Raw genomic sequence first — 12,392 nt, 5'->3', positions numbered from 1 at the left:
TGGGATTATCAGGAGTTGAATTTGGCACCCATTCCTTTCGGATTGGGGCTGCGTCTACAGCAGCAGCCATGGGATACCCTGTGCAGGTTATTCAGGGTGTTGGCAGGTGGAAATCCACTGCCTATCATTCCTATGTTCGGCCTCTATCCAGTTTGTAAATGTTACTAATGGTGTTTTCTTAGGTCCTGTGTCTCGCCGGGAAAAGCGTCGGATTTTGATCTGCGGCCACAGCATGGTCTTTTGGGCCGCTCATCAAGCCAGACGGACGCAGATTGGGTCCCAACTGGGATTGAGTGAATGGGCAACGGTGGAGTGGCAGGGCAGGCGCGGCCTTAGGTGGCCTGGTTTGTTGCCGCTCCTGTTTAAGGAGCGGCGGGGCCCTGTGCCCCACATAATGGTCATTCATTTGGGCGGGAATGACCTTGGGTTTGTACATGGTAGAGCCCTATCTCTCCAGGCCAAATGGGATATGCAAGAGATACTCCTGCGCTGGCCGGGAGTGCTCATTATTTGGTCTGCTATGTTGCCACGGCAGGTTTCGCGAGAAGCAGTTAATCGTTCCGCAGTAGAGCGGGCTCGGATGAAGGCCAATAGGGCCATTCAGAAAGCTCTGGGGGAGGGTTTGGGTATATATTTACCGTACCCTAGGATCAGGGCCGAAATTGCCGGTCTTTATAGAGCTGATGGGGTTCACCTGTCAGAAACCGGCAATGGTATTTTCCTCAACGACTTGCGGCTGGGGCTTAGGTTGGCGCTAGGCCAATAGTGGAGCGCCAGGGCCTAAGCAGAGGCTTGGCCCGGCGGTGGTAAAAGCAGTGGGCCGGTGAGCACCCTTGGCGTTTCCCTATTGGTAGGGAGGAGGAGTCTGCTAGGAGCGGCTGGTACTGCTTGTGACGGCTGCCAGCGCGCGTGGGCAGACTGCCTGGGGAACCCCACGTGCAAGTCCTTCCCTCACTGCTGTACGGCTGAGGCTTAGGAGCTTGAAAGGGGGGAACCAATTTGCCAGGCCGGCCGGGTCTCCTAGCCATCCAGGTGGATGGCTCGCACCCGGGGCTTCGGGGCTCGCCCAGACAGGTCAAGGCGGTGGTCTAGGTTTGACCCCGTGGCTTGGCCTGTACCGCTTTCCCCTGCCGCAGTTATATTAATGTTGTGTTGAGGTTAATTAAATAAAGTGGCCCTTTAGATCCAATAACTGTGTCTGTCTCTTCATTCCGACTAGGGGGGCAATTCGGCCATGCCTCCAGGCAGCTCCGCTGCTCAAGGAGGGGGCCGTACATTGCTCTCCTGGAAGGAGGAGAGCAGAGCAGCGTTCCCGGGCATCCGGGCTTTCTCGGGTGGGCGGAGTCAGCAGCCATTGCTGGCTGCTCCGCTCACCCAAAGCCAGTCGCGTTTGTCGCTCGGCCCACCCTCCTCACCCTGTTTGGTACAGGATTAGCCGGTTGCCGTATTCGGAGCCAGGTAGGATTTTTTTTCCCCTTACCCTTAATTGGAGTCTTGGGTAAGGGGTTTTTCGCCTGCCTTGTACCAGATTTTGGGTGATGGAAATTGGCTTAAGGTGGTGCTGTCTAGTGGTGTCATGGGCAGAATAGAGTTTGGTAAAAGCAGCGGGCCGGTGAGTACCCTTGGCATTTCCCTATTGGTAGGGAGGAGGAGTCTGCTAGGAGTGGCTGGTACTGCTTGTGACGGCTGCCAGCGCGCGTGGGCAGACTGCCTGGGGAACCCCACGTGCAAGTCCTTCCCTCACTGCTGTACGGCTGAGGCTTAGGAGCTTGAAAGGGGGGAACCAATTTGCCAGGCCGGCCGGGTCTCCTAGCCATCCAGGTGGATGGCTCGCACCCGGGGCTTCGGGGCTCGCCCAGACAGGTCAAGGCGGTGGTCTAGGTTTGACCCCATGGCTTGGCCTGTACCGCTTTCCTCTGCCGCAGTTATATTAATGTTGTGTTGAGGTTAATTAAATAAAGTGGCCCTTTAGATCCAATAACTGTGTCTGTCTCTTCATTCCGACTAGGGGGGCAATACTGTAGCTATCAGGACAAAAAAAACCCAATCTGTTTCATGGCCAGCAGAGTTAGAGAGTAAGAGAATAGACAAGAAGGACATAAGCACAGTAGACACCATGCTTGAATAATGCTGTATTGCCCTGGTGCTATTAAAAACCATAAGCACTGTCACTTGTAATCAGAACACTGAGCCAGTTTGGTGTAGTGGTTACGAGTGGGGGACTCTAATCTGGAGAACCGAGTTTGATTCCATGCTCCTCCACTTGAAGCCAGCTGAGTGACCTTGGGTCAGTCACAGCTTTTAGGATCTCTCTCAGCCCCACCCACCTCACAGGGTGTTTGTTGTTGTGGGGATAGTAATAACATACTTTGTAAACCAATCTGAGTGGGTGTTAAATCATCACGAAGGGCGATATATAAATCAAACATCATCATTATTGCTATTGCTATTGCTATTGTTATCCAAAACACAATCAATAATAAGCAGAAGTCACATGTTATTATTGATTGGCCTTACTAAGCTGATACATGTTTCCACCAGAGACCTAAGTATCAACCAGATGTCGGCGTAATGTGTACGCTGTTCCAAGTAGTTATATCTTTTGCAGTTCTGTAGGTTATGTTAGAAAGCTGCAGTTTTTCCATATGAATTGCAAAGTTTTTCGAGATGGTTCCAAGTGCCCCGATGACAATGAGGACTCCTGTTGCATTCTTCTTCCATAGTCGAGTGGTTTCTATTGCCAGATTTCTATATTTAATCATTTTTTCTTGTTCTTTTTCTTTGACTCTGGCATCTCCAGGAACTGCAATGTCAATTTTCCAGATGTTATGTCTGGCGTATTATGTTCAAGGTGCTGATCAGTTTGAATTCTGAAATCCCACAAGATCTTGACTTCTTCATTTTCTAGCACCTCTTCCACCTGATGTTCTGTGAATTCTTTGATACTGGCAAGTTATACTTTTTACACAATGACCAATGAATCAGCTTTGTGACCCTGTCATGTCTAACTTTGTAGTCCACCTGCGCTTTCAGGTTACTGATATCTCCATGTAGTTTATTAATCTTCTTTTCCAGTCAGATCTCCCATTTTGGTATTCCAGGCTTTTCCTTTTTTGGCTGTTTGTAGCCAAGCTCTGCTGTTATTATAGCAGTTGTACTATACATAAGTTGATTTGTTTCTTTTAATGTGTTGTTTGGAATTGTGATGATGATGATGATGATGATGATGATGATGATGATGATGATGATGATGATGATGATGATGATGATGATGATGATGATGATGATGATGATGATGAGAAAGGTCAACTTTCTATAGATTGTTTTTGTAATTTCAGGAAAAAAATCTTTACAACATTCTCTCAGCAGAATCTTTTAAGCAATCTAAGCACTTCTAAGGTAAGAGAGGGAATACTTTCATGGATCAGTGACAGGAAAAACTAACAGTGAAATCCTAAACAGAATTACTCCAGCCTAGGCCCATTGATTTCAATGTCTTAGACTGGAGTAACTCTTCTTAGGATTGCACTGTAAAAGATATGGAGTGTAACACGCTATTGGTTCAGAATTTACTAGTGAGGGATGAATGGGGGAGAGTAATTTTCAATGATCTGTTTTGGGACATGTTCCATTTTAATATTTGCATTTATGATCTGGAAAATGGCTGAACAGTGAACTGGCAAAATGTTCAGATGATTAAATGAGGGGAGGGGGGGATTTGAGAGCCAAAACACACGTTAAGAACTACACGTGGTTGCGCACGTGTCCGCGCTCCCGTCTGTTTCGGCCCGCCCGTGGCTGTTTCAGAATTTCGGCGCGTGTCCTGCCCGCACCAGACCTGTGATTGTGTGTCCGCGTCTGCACGTGCCCCTCCTGACGACCAGCGAGTTCCCAGAACAGAGCGGCTATTTTTACCATCCCGGGGGCTGTGGACCTCTCAATGACTGCTAGATGGCGCTATTGCCTGCAGCTTGCGAGCGAGCAGGTGACGCGCAATGGACTGGTCCGGGGGCCTCCAACGCGGGCCTCAAAAGATTGGATGACTGTTTGGCTTCGTGTCAGAGATGGCCCCCCTGGCTCCCCCCCGCACTCCGGGATCTTGCCCGGCTGCCTGAGGGCTTCGAAGCGGGGCGGGGGGCCCTGTCCGTTGGTTGGTGCTTGTCCACTGGGGGAGGGCATGCCTTTGACAAACACAGGCAAACACAGACATGTCTTCACTTGGGGAGGGGGGAACATGTTTGTGAGAAACACACACGGGACTGTCCGAAATCCCAGGGCCCGCCCAGGGCTTGGGGGGAGTGCACGGGCGAGGTCTAAGACATGTCTGTCAAAAAAAATTTTCTTGCCAAAAATCCAGGGGCGCACTGCCCCTGGTGCCTCCGGGTGGACCCCATCACGGCTGCGTCTGGTTTTCCGTTCAGAGGCCCCAGGAATTAGGGGGGGCTTGATCAGCTCTTGACCTGCCGCATTGACCCGGTCGGTGTCTCCGATTCCCGCTTTTTCGGCTACGACCAACCAGCTTTCGGCCTCCGCGTGGTGCAACGCAATTGGCTGTGCAGTTGGTTTGCCCGCGCAAACCCCCGCAAACTCGTGAGGCTTCCCCTGCCGACCAGACGTGCCTCCGCCATCGTCGCAAAGCATGGCGGAGTGGGTGCCAAGCAACTGGCGTGAGGAGTGGGCGGAGCAGGCGGCCGCGGCCATGGAGGAAAAGGGGCTGACGGAGCACGAGCGGGAGGCGGCGGAGGAGACCATGGTGCCGTTCCGCCTGGAGTCGCTGTTCCCTGACCGTGTCGATCTCGCCCACACGGTCCGCAGGAACTTGACCGCTGTTGTGGAGGACATCGAGGTCGACATGGTGGAGAAGGAGTTTCTGGGCGAGCGACCACGAAGTAAGTCTTGTCAAGAAACGAGTGGGCGGCGGCCCCCGGAAGCTGTTCCTCGATGGGTGCAGTGTTCTGCAGCGGGCCCAGGAATGTTCCACCTTTGAACTCCAGGAGCTTGGGCAGCCCAAACTATATTCTCTGTTGGGCGGCCCAAGCTCTATTGCTCTATTCTCCTCTGAGGCCTAGCCTAGCGGCTTGCAAGCCGGCTCTGTTCTCCTCTGACGCCTAGCTGGCCAAAGGGGGACATTGGCCTGCGGCCGCACAGCGCGGTTAGGAGCCACGGGATTCTAATCTGGAGAACCAGGTTTGAATCCCCACCCCTCCACTTGAAGCCAGCTGCATGGCCTTGGGTCAGTCACAGCTCTACCAGCTGGTATTTGGCTGGTCAGCACTCCAAAGTTAGGTTCTCCTCTGAGTTCTAGAAATCCTGTCTGCACCCAAGTGTCCCACAACCTAGAAAAGCATTTCTATTGATTTCAGTAGAAGCCGGGCTCAGTGCACAGTACATTGCCTGCATGGTTCTACCTCCTGAAGCAAGATAGAGAGCTTCCAGTGTTAAACCTTTTGTGTGCATTTTGCTATATAGGAAGTTCTGGAGTGTGGCATGCTATTTTAGCATCTACCATCTGAAGAATGTGATTGAGATCACAAGATTCTGCACTTTGGAAAGAGGTTAGGTAAAGGACTATGCAGCAGTACCAATGCAGGTTTTATATGTTTTTTATACACCCAACCTCCAAAAGGAGAACTTTTAAAGAGCTGATTTTTTTGTGCTTGCTCTTAACAGGATTGAATAAACTGTGAAATATTAAAATGATATCTAATGGTTATAATGATTATGGTCAGCAATTGATGGTGATACAGAAGTGAACATAAACAAAAGGTTGCAGCTCTGCTTGTCAGAGGCAATATTACATCAACAAACCGACTGTACAGCCGATTGTGTGGCGCCAGGCGCAGGCCGAGCTGCCAGAGAGCTGGGAAACACAGCGCTCATGTTTGAGGATGGTACGCACAGCTGGAAGGCTTGCTCTGTTCTCCACTGAGGCCTAGCTGGCCAAAGGGGGACATTGGCCTGCGGCCTCGCAGCGTGCCCGGGCAAGTTCCACTTTTATACTCTGGGTGCTGGGGATAGGTCAACAAAAGGTGCTGGCGAAGGCTACTGGTGGCTCTTGCCAGGGAGAAGGGACACACGGCTCGCATGTTTGGGGAGGGGCCGCACAGCTTGCGGGCTTGCTCCCTTCTCCTTTGAGGCCTAGCTGGCTAAAGGGGAGCATGGGCTGGGCCAGCAGCGTGCGCGGACACGTCCCAATATGACCAACAAGAGTCCAGCGGATATGCACGCTGTGTGTCCTGGTGCAGCCTGGAGCGGGGAACTGTCAGGGAGATGGGACGCACATAGCACTCATGGTTGGGGAGGGTCCACATAGCTTGCAGGCTTGCTCCTTTCTCCTCTCTAGGCCTAGCTGGCTAAAGCGGAGCATGGGCTTGGCCGGCAGCATGCCCGGGCAAGTTCCACTTTTGCACTCGGCATAGGTCGGGCGAGAAGCGTGTCCAGACAATTTTACGGTCAGTAGAGAAGCGGGCCCGGTCATCCCCCAATATGACAGAAGAGGTGCTGGGGAAGGCTGGGGGTGGCGATTGCCAGGGAGAAGGGACACACGGCTTGCAGGTTTGGGGATGGGCATCACCAATCGATTGAAATTCCTTAATCGTTACACCGCCTGTCTTTCAGCCAGTGACACCGAGCGACGGATGGAGGCTGTGGGGTTGGCCCATGAGAGAATCCAGGCACGCCGGGACCAGTTTTGGAGTAAGTGGCTAATGGCGGCCCACTGGGCGCTGCGAGGTCACTGTTGGGTCGACAGAGGGCGCCTAGATGGGGGCTTTGGTCGGTGTTTCCACAATGCTCAGTAGTATGGTTGGTCGGGGCAAAGACTGCTTATTGCATTCCAATTGGTTTCCCGCCAGCAGGCCCCACTGCGGGGAAGGAAGAGGAGGAGGAGGAGGAGGAGGAGATTGACCTGCTGGATGGTGGGATGTCTCCTGCCGCCTTTCTCACGGCAACTCAGCGTGGAAGACCGCACGCACCCGAGCAACTCCGCGAAGAGCCTGGGACTTCGACCCCGCGTCCACCCTCGCCAAAAAGAGTGAGGGCATTCTCGCGTGTCCCGAGCTTTGCCCAGGTGCTTGGCCGTCGAAGGGGGGGGCCGTCTGGCTCGATGGACAGTTGAGTGAATGGACACAGGGGGCCTGGGGTTCCCGCCTGCCATGGTGAGCCCTGTCTGTCGGCAAAATAAAGCTTTGTTTAAACTTAACAGGCTCCGCACACTGAATACACATGTCCTGGATCCGGAAACGGGTTGCGCTTTGAGCATGTCTGCATGTTTTGGGAACCCATTTTCTGGGATAGTCTTTAAACAGAAGGTGCTGGGGAAGCCTGGAGCGTGCTCTTGCCGGGGGGCTGGAACACACACACAACATGGATTTGGGGGGAAGGGAGGCTGAGGTATAACGTTTTCTGGCTCAATATTGACACATGAGGTCCAGGGCACACCTGGGGGGTGATCTGGCCAAAGGGCCTGGAACCAGCACCCTGGATTTGGGCGGGGGGGGGAAGGAACACAGATCTGGCAGGGCTGCTCCTTTCTCCGCTGGGCCATGGCTGGGAAGAGCCATGCACGGCCCTGCCGTGTCTCCACAGGCAGGGGAGGCCTGGAGCAAACCCTTTTCTGGCTCAATATTGACACATGAGGGGGGGCAGGGGGGTTTGGGGACTCCTTAGCCAAGTCTCCCCGAAGTGGCCTGTGTCCTCCATGTTGAGATCGGGGGGGGGGCAGGGAGGGAGAAGCAGGACAGGACACAAGGAAGATTTGGAGAACAGAGGCCGCGGCTGGCCAGTCGTGCAAATTCAATGAGAGGCTAGTGTTTTCTCGCAGGAGTGATCTGAAGGACAAAAGAGAGGTCCCCAGGGCGCGGCCAGGGCATGCCTGTCGCGGAAACATGTGCAAATCTGGCCAAAGGGCCTGGAACCAGCACCCTGGATTTGGGCGGGGGGTGGGAAGGAACACAGATCTGGCAGGGTTGCTCCTTTCTCCTCCGGCCCATGGCTGGGAAGAGCCATGCAAGGCCCTGCCGTGTCTCCCCAGGCAGGGGAGGCCTGGAGCAAACCCCTTTCTGGCTCAATATTGACACATGAGGTCCAGGGCACACCTGGGGGGTGATCTGGCCAAAGGGCCTGGAACCAGCACCCTGGATTTGGGCGGGGGGGGTGGGAAGGAACACAGATCTGGCAGGGCTGCTCCTTTCTCCGCTGGGCCATGGCTGGGAAGAGCCATGCACGGCCCTGCCGTGTCTCCACAGGCAGGGGAGGCCTGGAGCAAACCCTTTTCTGGCTCAATATTGACACATGAGGGGGGGCAGGGGGGTTTGGGGACTCCTTAGCCAAGTCTCCCCGAAGTGGCCTGTGTCCTCCATGTTGAGATCGGGGGGGGGGCAGGGAGGGAGAAGCAGGACAGGACACAAGGAAGATTTGGAGAACAGAGGCCGCGGCTGGCCAGTCGTACAAATTCAATGAGAGGCTAGTGTTTTCTCGCAGGAGTGATCTCGCAGGTCGCGCCCCCCCCCCCGGTCGGTGAAAAATTCATGGGGACACCGGCGGCCGCCAGCGCGGTTCCCACCCGTCGGTCTCAGCAGACGCGAAAAAGGGAGGCGGGCCGGGCGGGCGGCGATGCGGGGCTCGAACAAGGAGTCCCAGGGCACTAAGCAGGCCTTCCTGCTTGTTGCTCTACGGGACTCCTGTGCGGCAGCCCCCTCTGATAGCATGCATATTTCGGCTGCGACCTTCGGGGAGGGAATTCAGGGGGGGGGAGGCAGAGCGCATCTTAACATCGGATGACTTCACCCTTGCATCGCACAAAAGGGAAATATGAAGGACAAAGGAGTGGCGCTTGGGGCGCGTCGAATACATGCCTGTCGCGCAAACATGTGCAAATGAAACGGCCCGCAAACCAACTTGGGGCCCTGAGAGGAGAACATGCAAAACCTGCCCCCACGGGGCCTGCCGCGCGCCCATTGAATCCCACAAACGAAACCTGCTCTGTTGGAACCAGGTGCCAGGTCGCTTATTCAGGGTGGAGCCCCGCGGCAGGCCTCACCGGAAACCCTCCGCCACTCTTGGCACAAGGCAAATCTCTCCTGCAAGTCCTATAATTGTGCCTCAAACACAAAGTCAGGAGAACAGAAACGGCAGGGGGGTTTGGGGAGTCCTTCGCCAAGTCTCCCCGAAGTGGCCTGTGTCCTCCATGTTGAGATCGGGGGGGGGCAGGGAGGGAGAAGCAGGACAGGACACAAGGAAGATTTGGAGAACAGAGGCCGCGGCTGGCCAGTCGTTCAAATTCAATGAGAGGCTAGTGTTTTCTCGCAGGAGTGATCTGAAGGACAAAAGAGAGGTCCCCGGGGCGCGGCCAGGGCATGCCTGTCGCGGAAACATGTGCAAATCACACTGCCTGCACAGCAACTTGGGCCCCAGAAAAAAAGAAGTAGGCAACGCGGGCCAGGCAAGGATCGAACGGGGATCACAATGGACTCAAAGCCATCCCTCTTGCCGCGCGCCCATTTGATCCCCCGAACGAAACCTGCTCCGTTGGAACAGTGGTGGGGAAAGTCCTCCCCCTGCCCCGAGAAACGGCAGGCTGGGAAGGAATATGCAGATTTTTCCTATTGTGCACGCCTATCCGCCCGGTACTGCCGGTATTTAACCGGTGTGCGCCCCGAAAAGTAAGGCTTTTCAGCCCATAACCGACCAAGCACCATCCCCTCGTCTTCGCCCGATGCTGAAACTTGGCATCCGCGACGCAGCGTCGAGCACCCGTGACCTGACCGCAAGAGGGCTGGGATGGAGCCTGTGGGCGATAAAACCGGGAATATGAGGGCGACTTCTTTATTCAGAGCCAAGTTCGACCGCCGCGCAATGTGGCGGTTTGGTGAGAGCCCCGTTTCCACGTGGAGCAGGGTTTCTCGCGAGCTCGAAAAATGCTTGCGGTCATATGCCCACCCATGAACTCAGCTTCTGCTGAGACGAAACAACGCTTAGGGCCCCCGCGGGGGCCCGACAAAACAGTGACAAAAGGAAGGGCGCAGACAATGGGCAAGCCATCACCATGAGTAGGCCTGGGTGGGGAAGTCCTGTGGGTGGAGCGGAGCCTGGATGACTGGCTGGCCAACCCGCTTATTCGTATGTAAATTGAGAGCAGAGAGCATGGGAGCAGAGTATTTATCAATGGTATATAAAGTTTCAGGAAATTGTTGGAATCTAGTGAAAGCCAGACTAGAAGCAATTTTGGGGTGGGGTAATTTTAAGAACGGCTACCCAGGAGCTGGACTTTGCTTAGCAAGAGACGATTTTAAACATCATTATAGGTTGAGACACATTTTGGGGTGAAGTCTTCCATGATGGTTTTTTTTTTGTGTGCCTCTTTCCATTTGTATGCACCGGTCGGAATGGGACCTGGGGATAGGGAACACACAGCAAACCAAACCCGGGGTATGCCGTGTGAGCCCCAACTCGAAGCGGTTCCCGCCCCCAGGCCAGAGCAACCGCCAGGCTGCAACAGCACGATCTCTTGAAAAATAAAAGTCAGAGCATGTAGAGGGTTGCCCTAACTCCGGTCAGGCGGGCGGTCCAAGCACCAGTCAAGCCTCTAGAGGCCCCTCCCCGGCAATAAACAAAAAAACCGCGAACGTGATGGGTCGCCCAGGATCGAGCGAGGATCCCCATGAGCACAAAACCGTCGTTCTATCCTCGTGCCCATGGGGTCCTCTGCCTAAAACGGCACCGAATGGCACCAAAGAGCAGTCCTTCGACCCGGCCACCCTCCCCCGTGCTCGCCCAAACACACAGATGCTGTTCCTCCGCCCGCCCGCCCCCCGCCCACCACCACCTTCGACGCGGCCCCCCTCCCCCGTGCTCGCCCAAACACACAGATGCTGTCCCTCCGCCCGCCTCACCACCATCCCACCCCCCCGCCCTGGATAGAGACACACAGTCTGAAACCGGCTGTACCGGTCACAGCTTTATTGGATTATCGGCCATGCTGGAAGTGCGCACTTATGGCGGCACGAATCGATACTGCCCGCGCGGTAAGAGCGGCCTCGGACCAGGGAATCTGCGGCCGCTCGTCCGCGGGCTCCATCAGCGGCTCGCGCGGGAACGGCCCGTAAACGATGTCCCCGCGCGAGAGGCAAATGTTGTGAAGGATGCAGCAGGTGGTGATTACCGCGACCATGAGGCGCTCGCTGACAAGTAGGGGCCGCTGTAAATAAAGCCAGCGATTTTTCAGAATTCCGAACGAGCGTTCCACACTCATGCGCGCCCGGCTCAGTCTGTAGTTAAAGCGCTCCTGGGCGCGCGTTGATGGCGCCGGATAGGGCTTCATGAGCCAGGGCCGAAGAGGATAGGCGGGGTCCCCGATGATTACCGGGTCGAATGTGACCCCCTCCAGAGTGACCGGCCGCTTCGGGCGACGGGCGCCATCCTCGAGTCTCTTGAAAAGGGGCGAGTTACGGAGCACACGCGCGTCGTGCGCCCTTCCCGGGAAGCCCACAAAAATGTCCAGGAATCGTGCATCGCTGTCCACCACCGCCTGGAGAATCATGGAGCAGTATCCCTTGCGGTTGATGTACTTGTCCCCAGAGAAAGGCGGAGAACGGATCTCGATGTGTGTCCCGTCCACGGCGCCCCAGGCATTGGGGAATCCCCTCTCCTCGAACCCGGAGATAATGTCCTCGAGGTAATCGATGCAGATCCACTTCTCGGTCAGCTTTGCAGCGATGAGCTCGCAGACCTCGTCGAATATCCCGCAGACGGTAGAGACGCCACGGCCAAATGCGGGCAGTGTCGCGGAGTTTGTGGTTCCCGTGGCAAGCTTCCAGATGGTGATGGCGATCATCTCCTCGGGAGGGACTGGGTCGCGCATGTGGGTCGTCTCGCGGACGAGATCTTCGCGAAGCTCCCCAACAATGTACTCGAACGTGGCACGTCGCATTCTGAACTGCTGCAGCCACTGCCCGTCACTGAACTCGTAGCGCTCCCACCACGGCCACCAGTGAGGGCATGCCCGGGGAAGCACCCATGCCTTCCTCGGCGGGAAAGCAACAATGAAGCACTGCGCCATCTCCTCCACGGACGCAAGTGTTGCCACCAACTGCCGCAGTCTTCTTCTTTGTCGCGCGCGGCGGCCGTTAACTTCCTCTCCCAGCCGCCTCCCGAGCAGGGCCACAGTGTCAGCTGTGGCAGCCGTAGAGCGGATGACCGACCGCGCGAACAAGGAGAGCGCGACCGCAAAGGCACGGAGTGTTTCTCTCGGCGGCTGGCCCCTGCTGCTCCTCTTCCCGTGAGCGGGCGCCATGGCGTGACGGCGACCGCAACGGTTCCCGCCCCACATGTCCAGGCACGCTTCTCGCCCGTCCCACGCCAGGCACCCACCCAGTAGGCCTCAAAGGAGAAGG

The 12,392-nt window shown here is 55.5% G+C and overlaps 1 protein-coding gene across 1 annotated transcript; it reads right to left on the bottom strand.

The window, feature by feature from the left end:
• Positions 1-10,966: 10,966 nt before the first annotated feature.
• Positions 10,967-11,929, bottom strand: LOC129336523 (uncharacterized). Its single transcript, XM_054989650.1, has one exon. The coding sequence runs from the start codon at positions 11,927-11,929 to the stop codon at positions 10,967-10,969; it is 963 nt and encodes a 320-aa protein (XP_054845625.1).
• Positions 11,930-12,392: the final 463 nt, after the last annotated feature.

The sequence above is a fragment of the Eublepharis macularius genome, chromosome 10 (assembly GCF_028583425.1).
Source record: "Eublepharis macularius isolate TG4126 chromosome 10, MPM_Emac_v1.0, whole genome shotgun sequence".
In the NCBI taxonomy this organism is placed as follows: Eukaryota; Metazoa; Chordata; class Lepidosauria; order Squamata; family Eublepharidae; genus Eublepharis; species Eublepharis macularius.
This window is presented reverse-complemented; position numbering and strand designations above follow the sequence as displayed.

Coding starts and splice junctions, on each gene's coding strand:
- LOC129336523 (XM_054989650.1), bottom strand. CDS start 11,929: ATGCGACGTGCCACGTTCGAGTACATTGTTGGGGAGCTTCGCGAAGAT.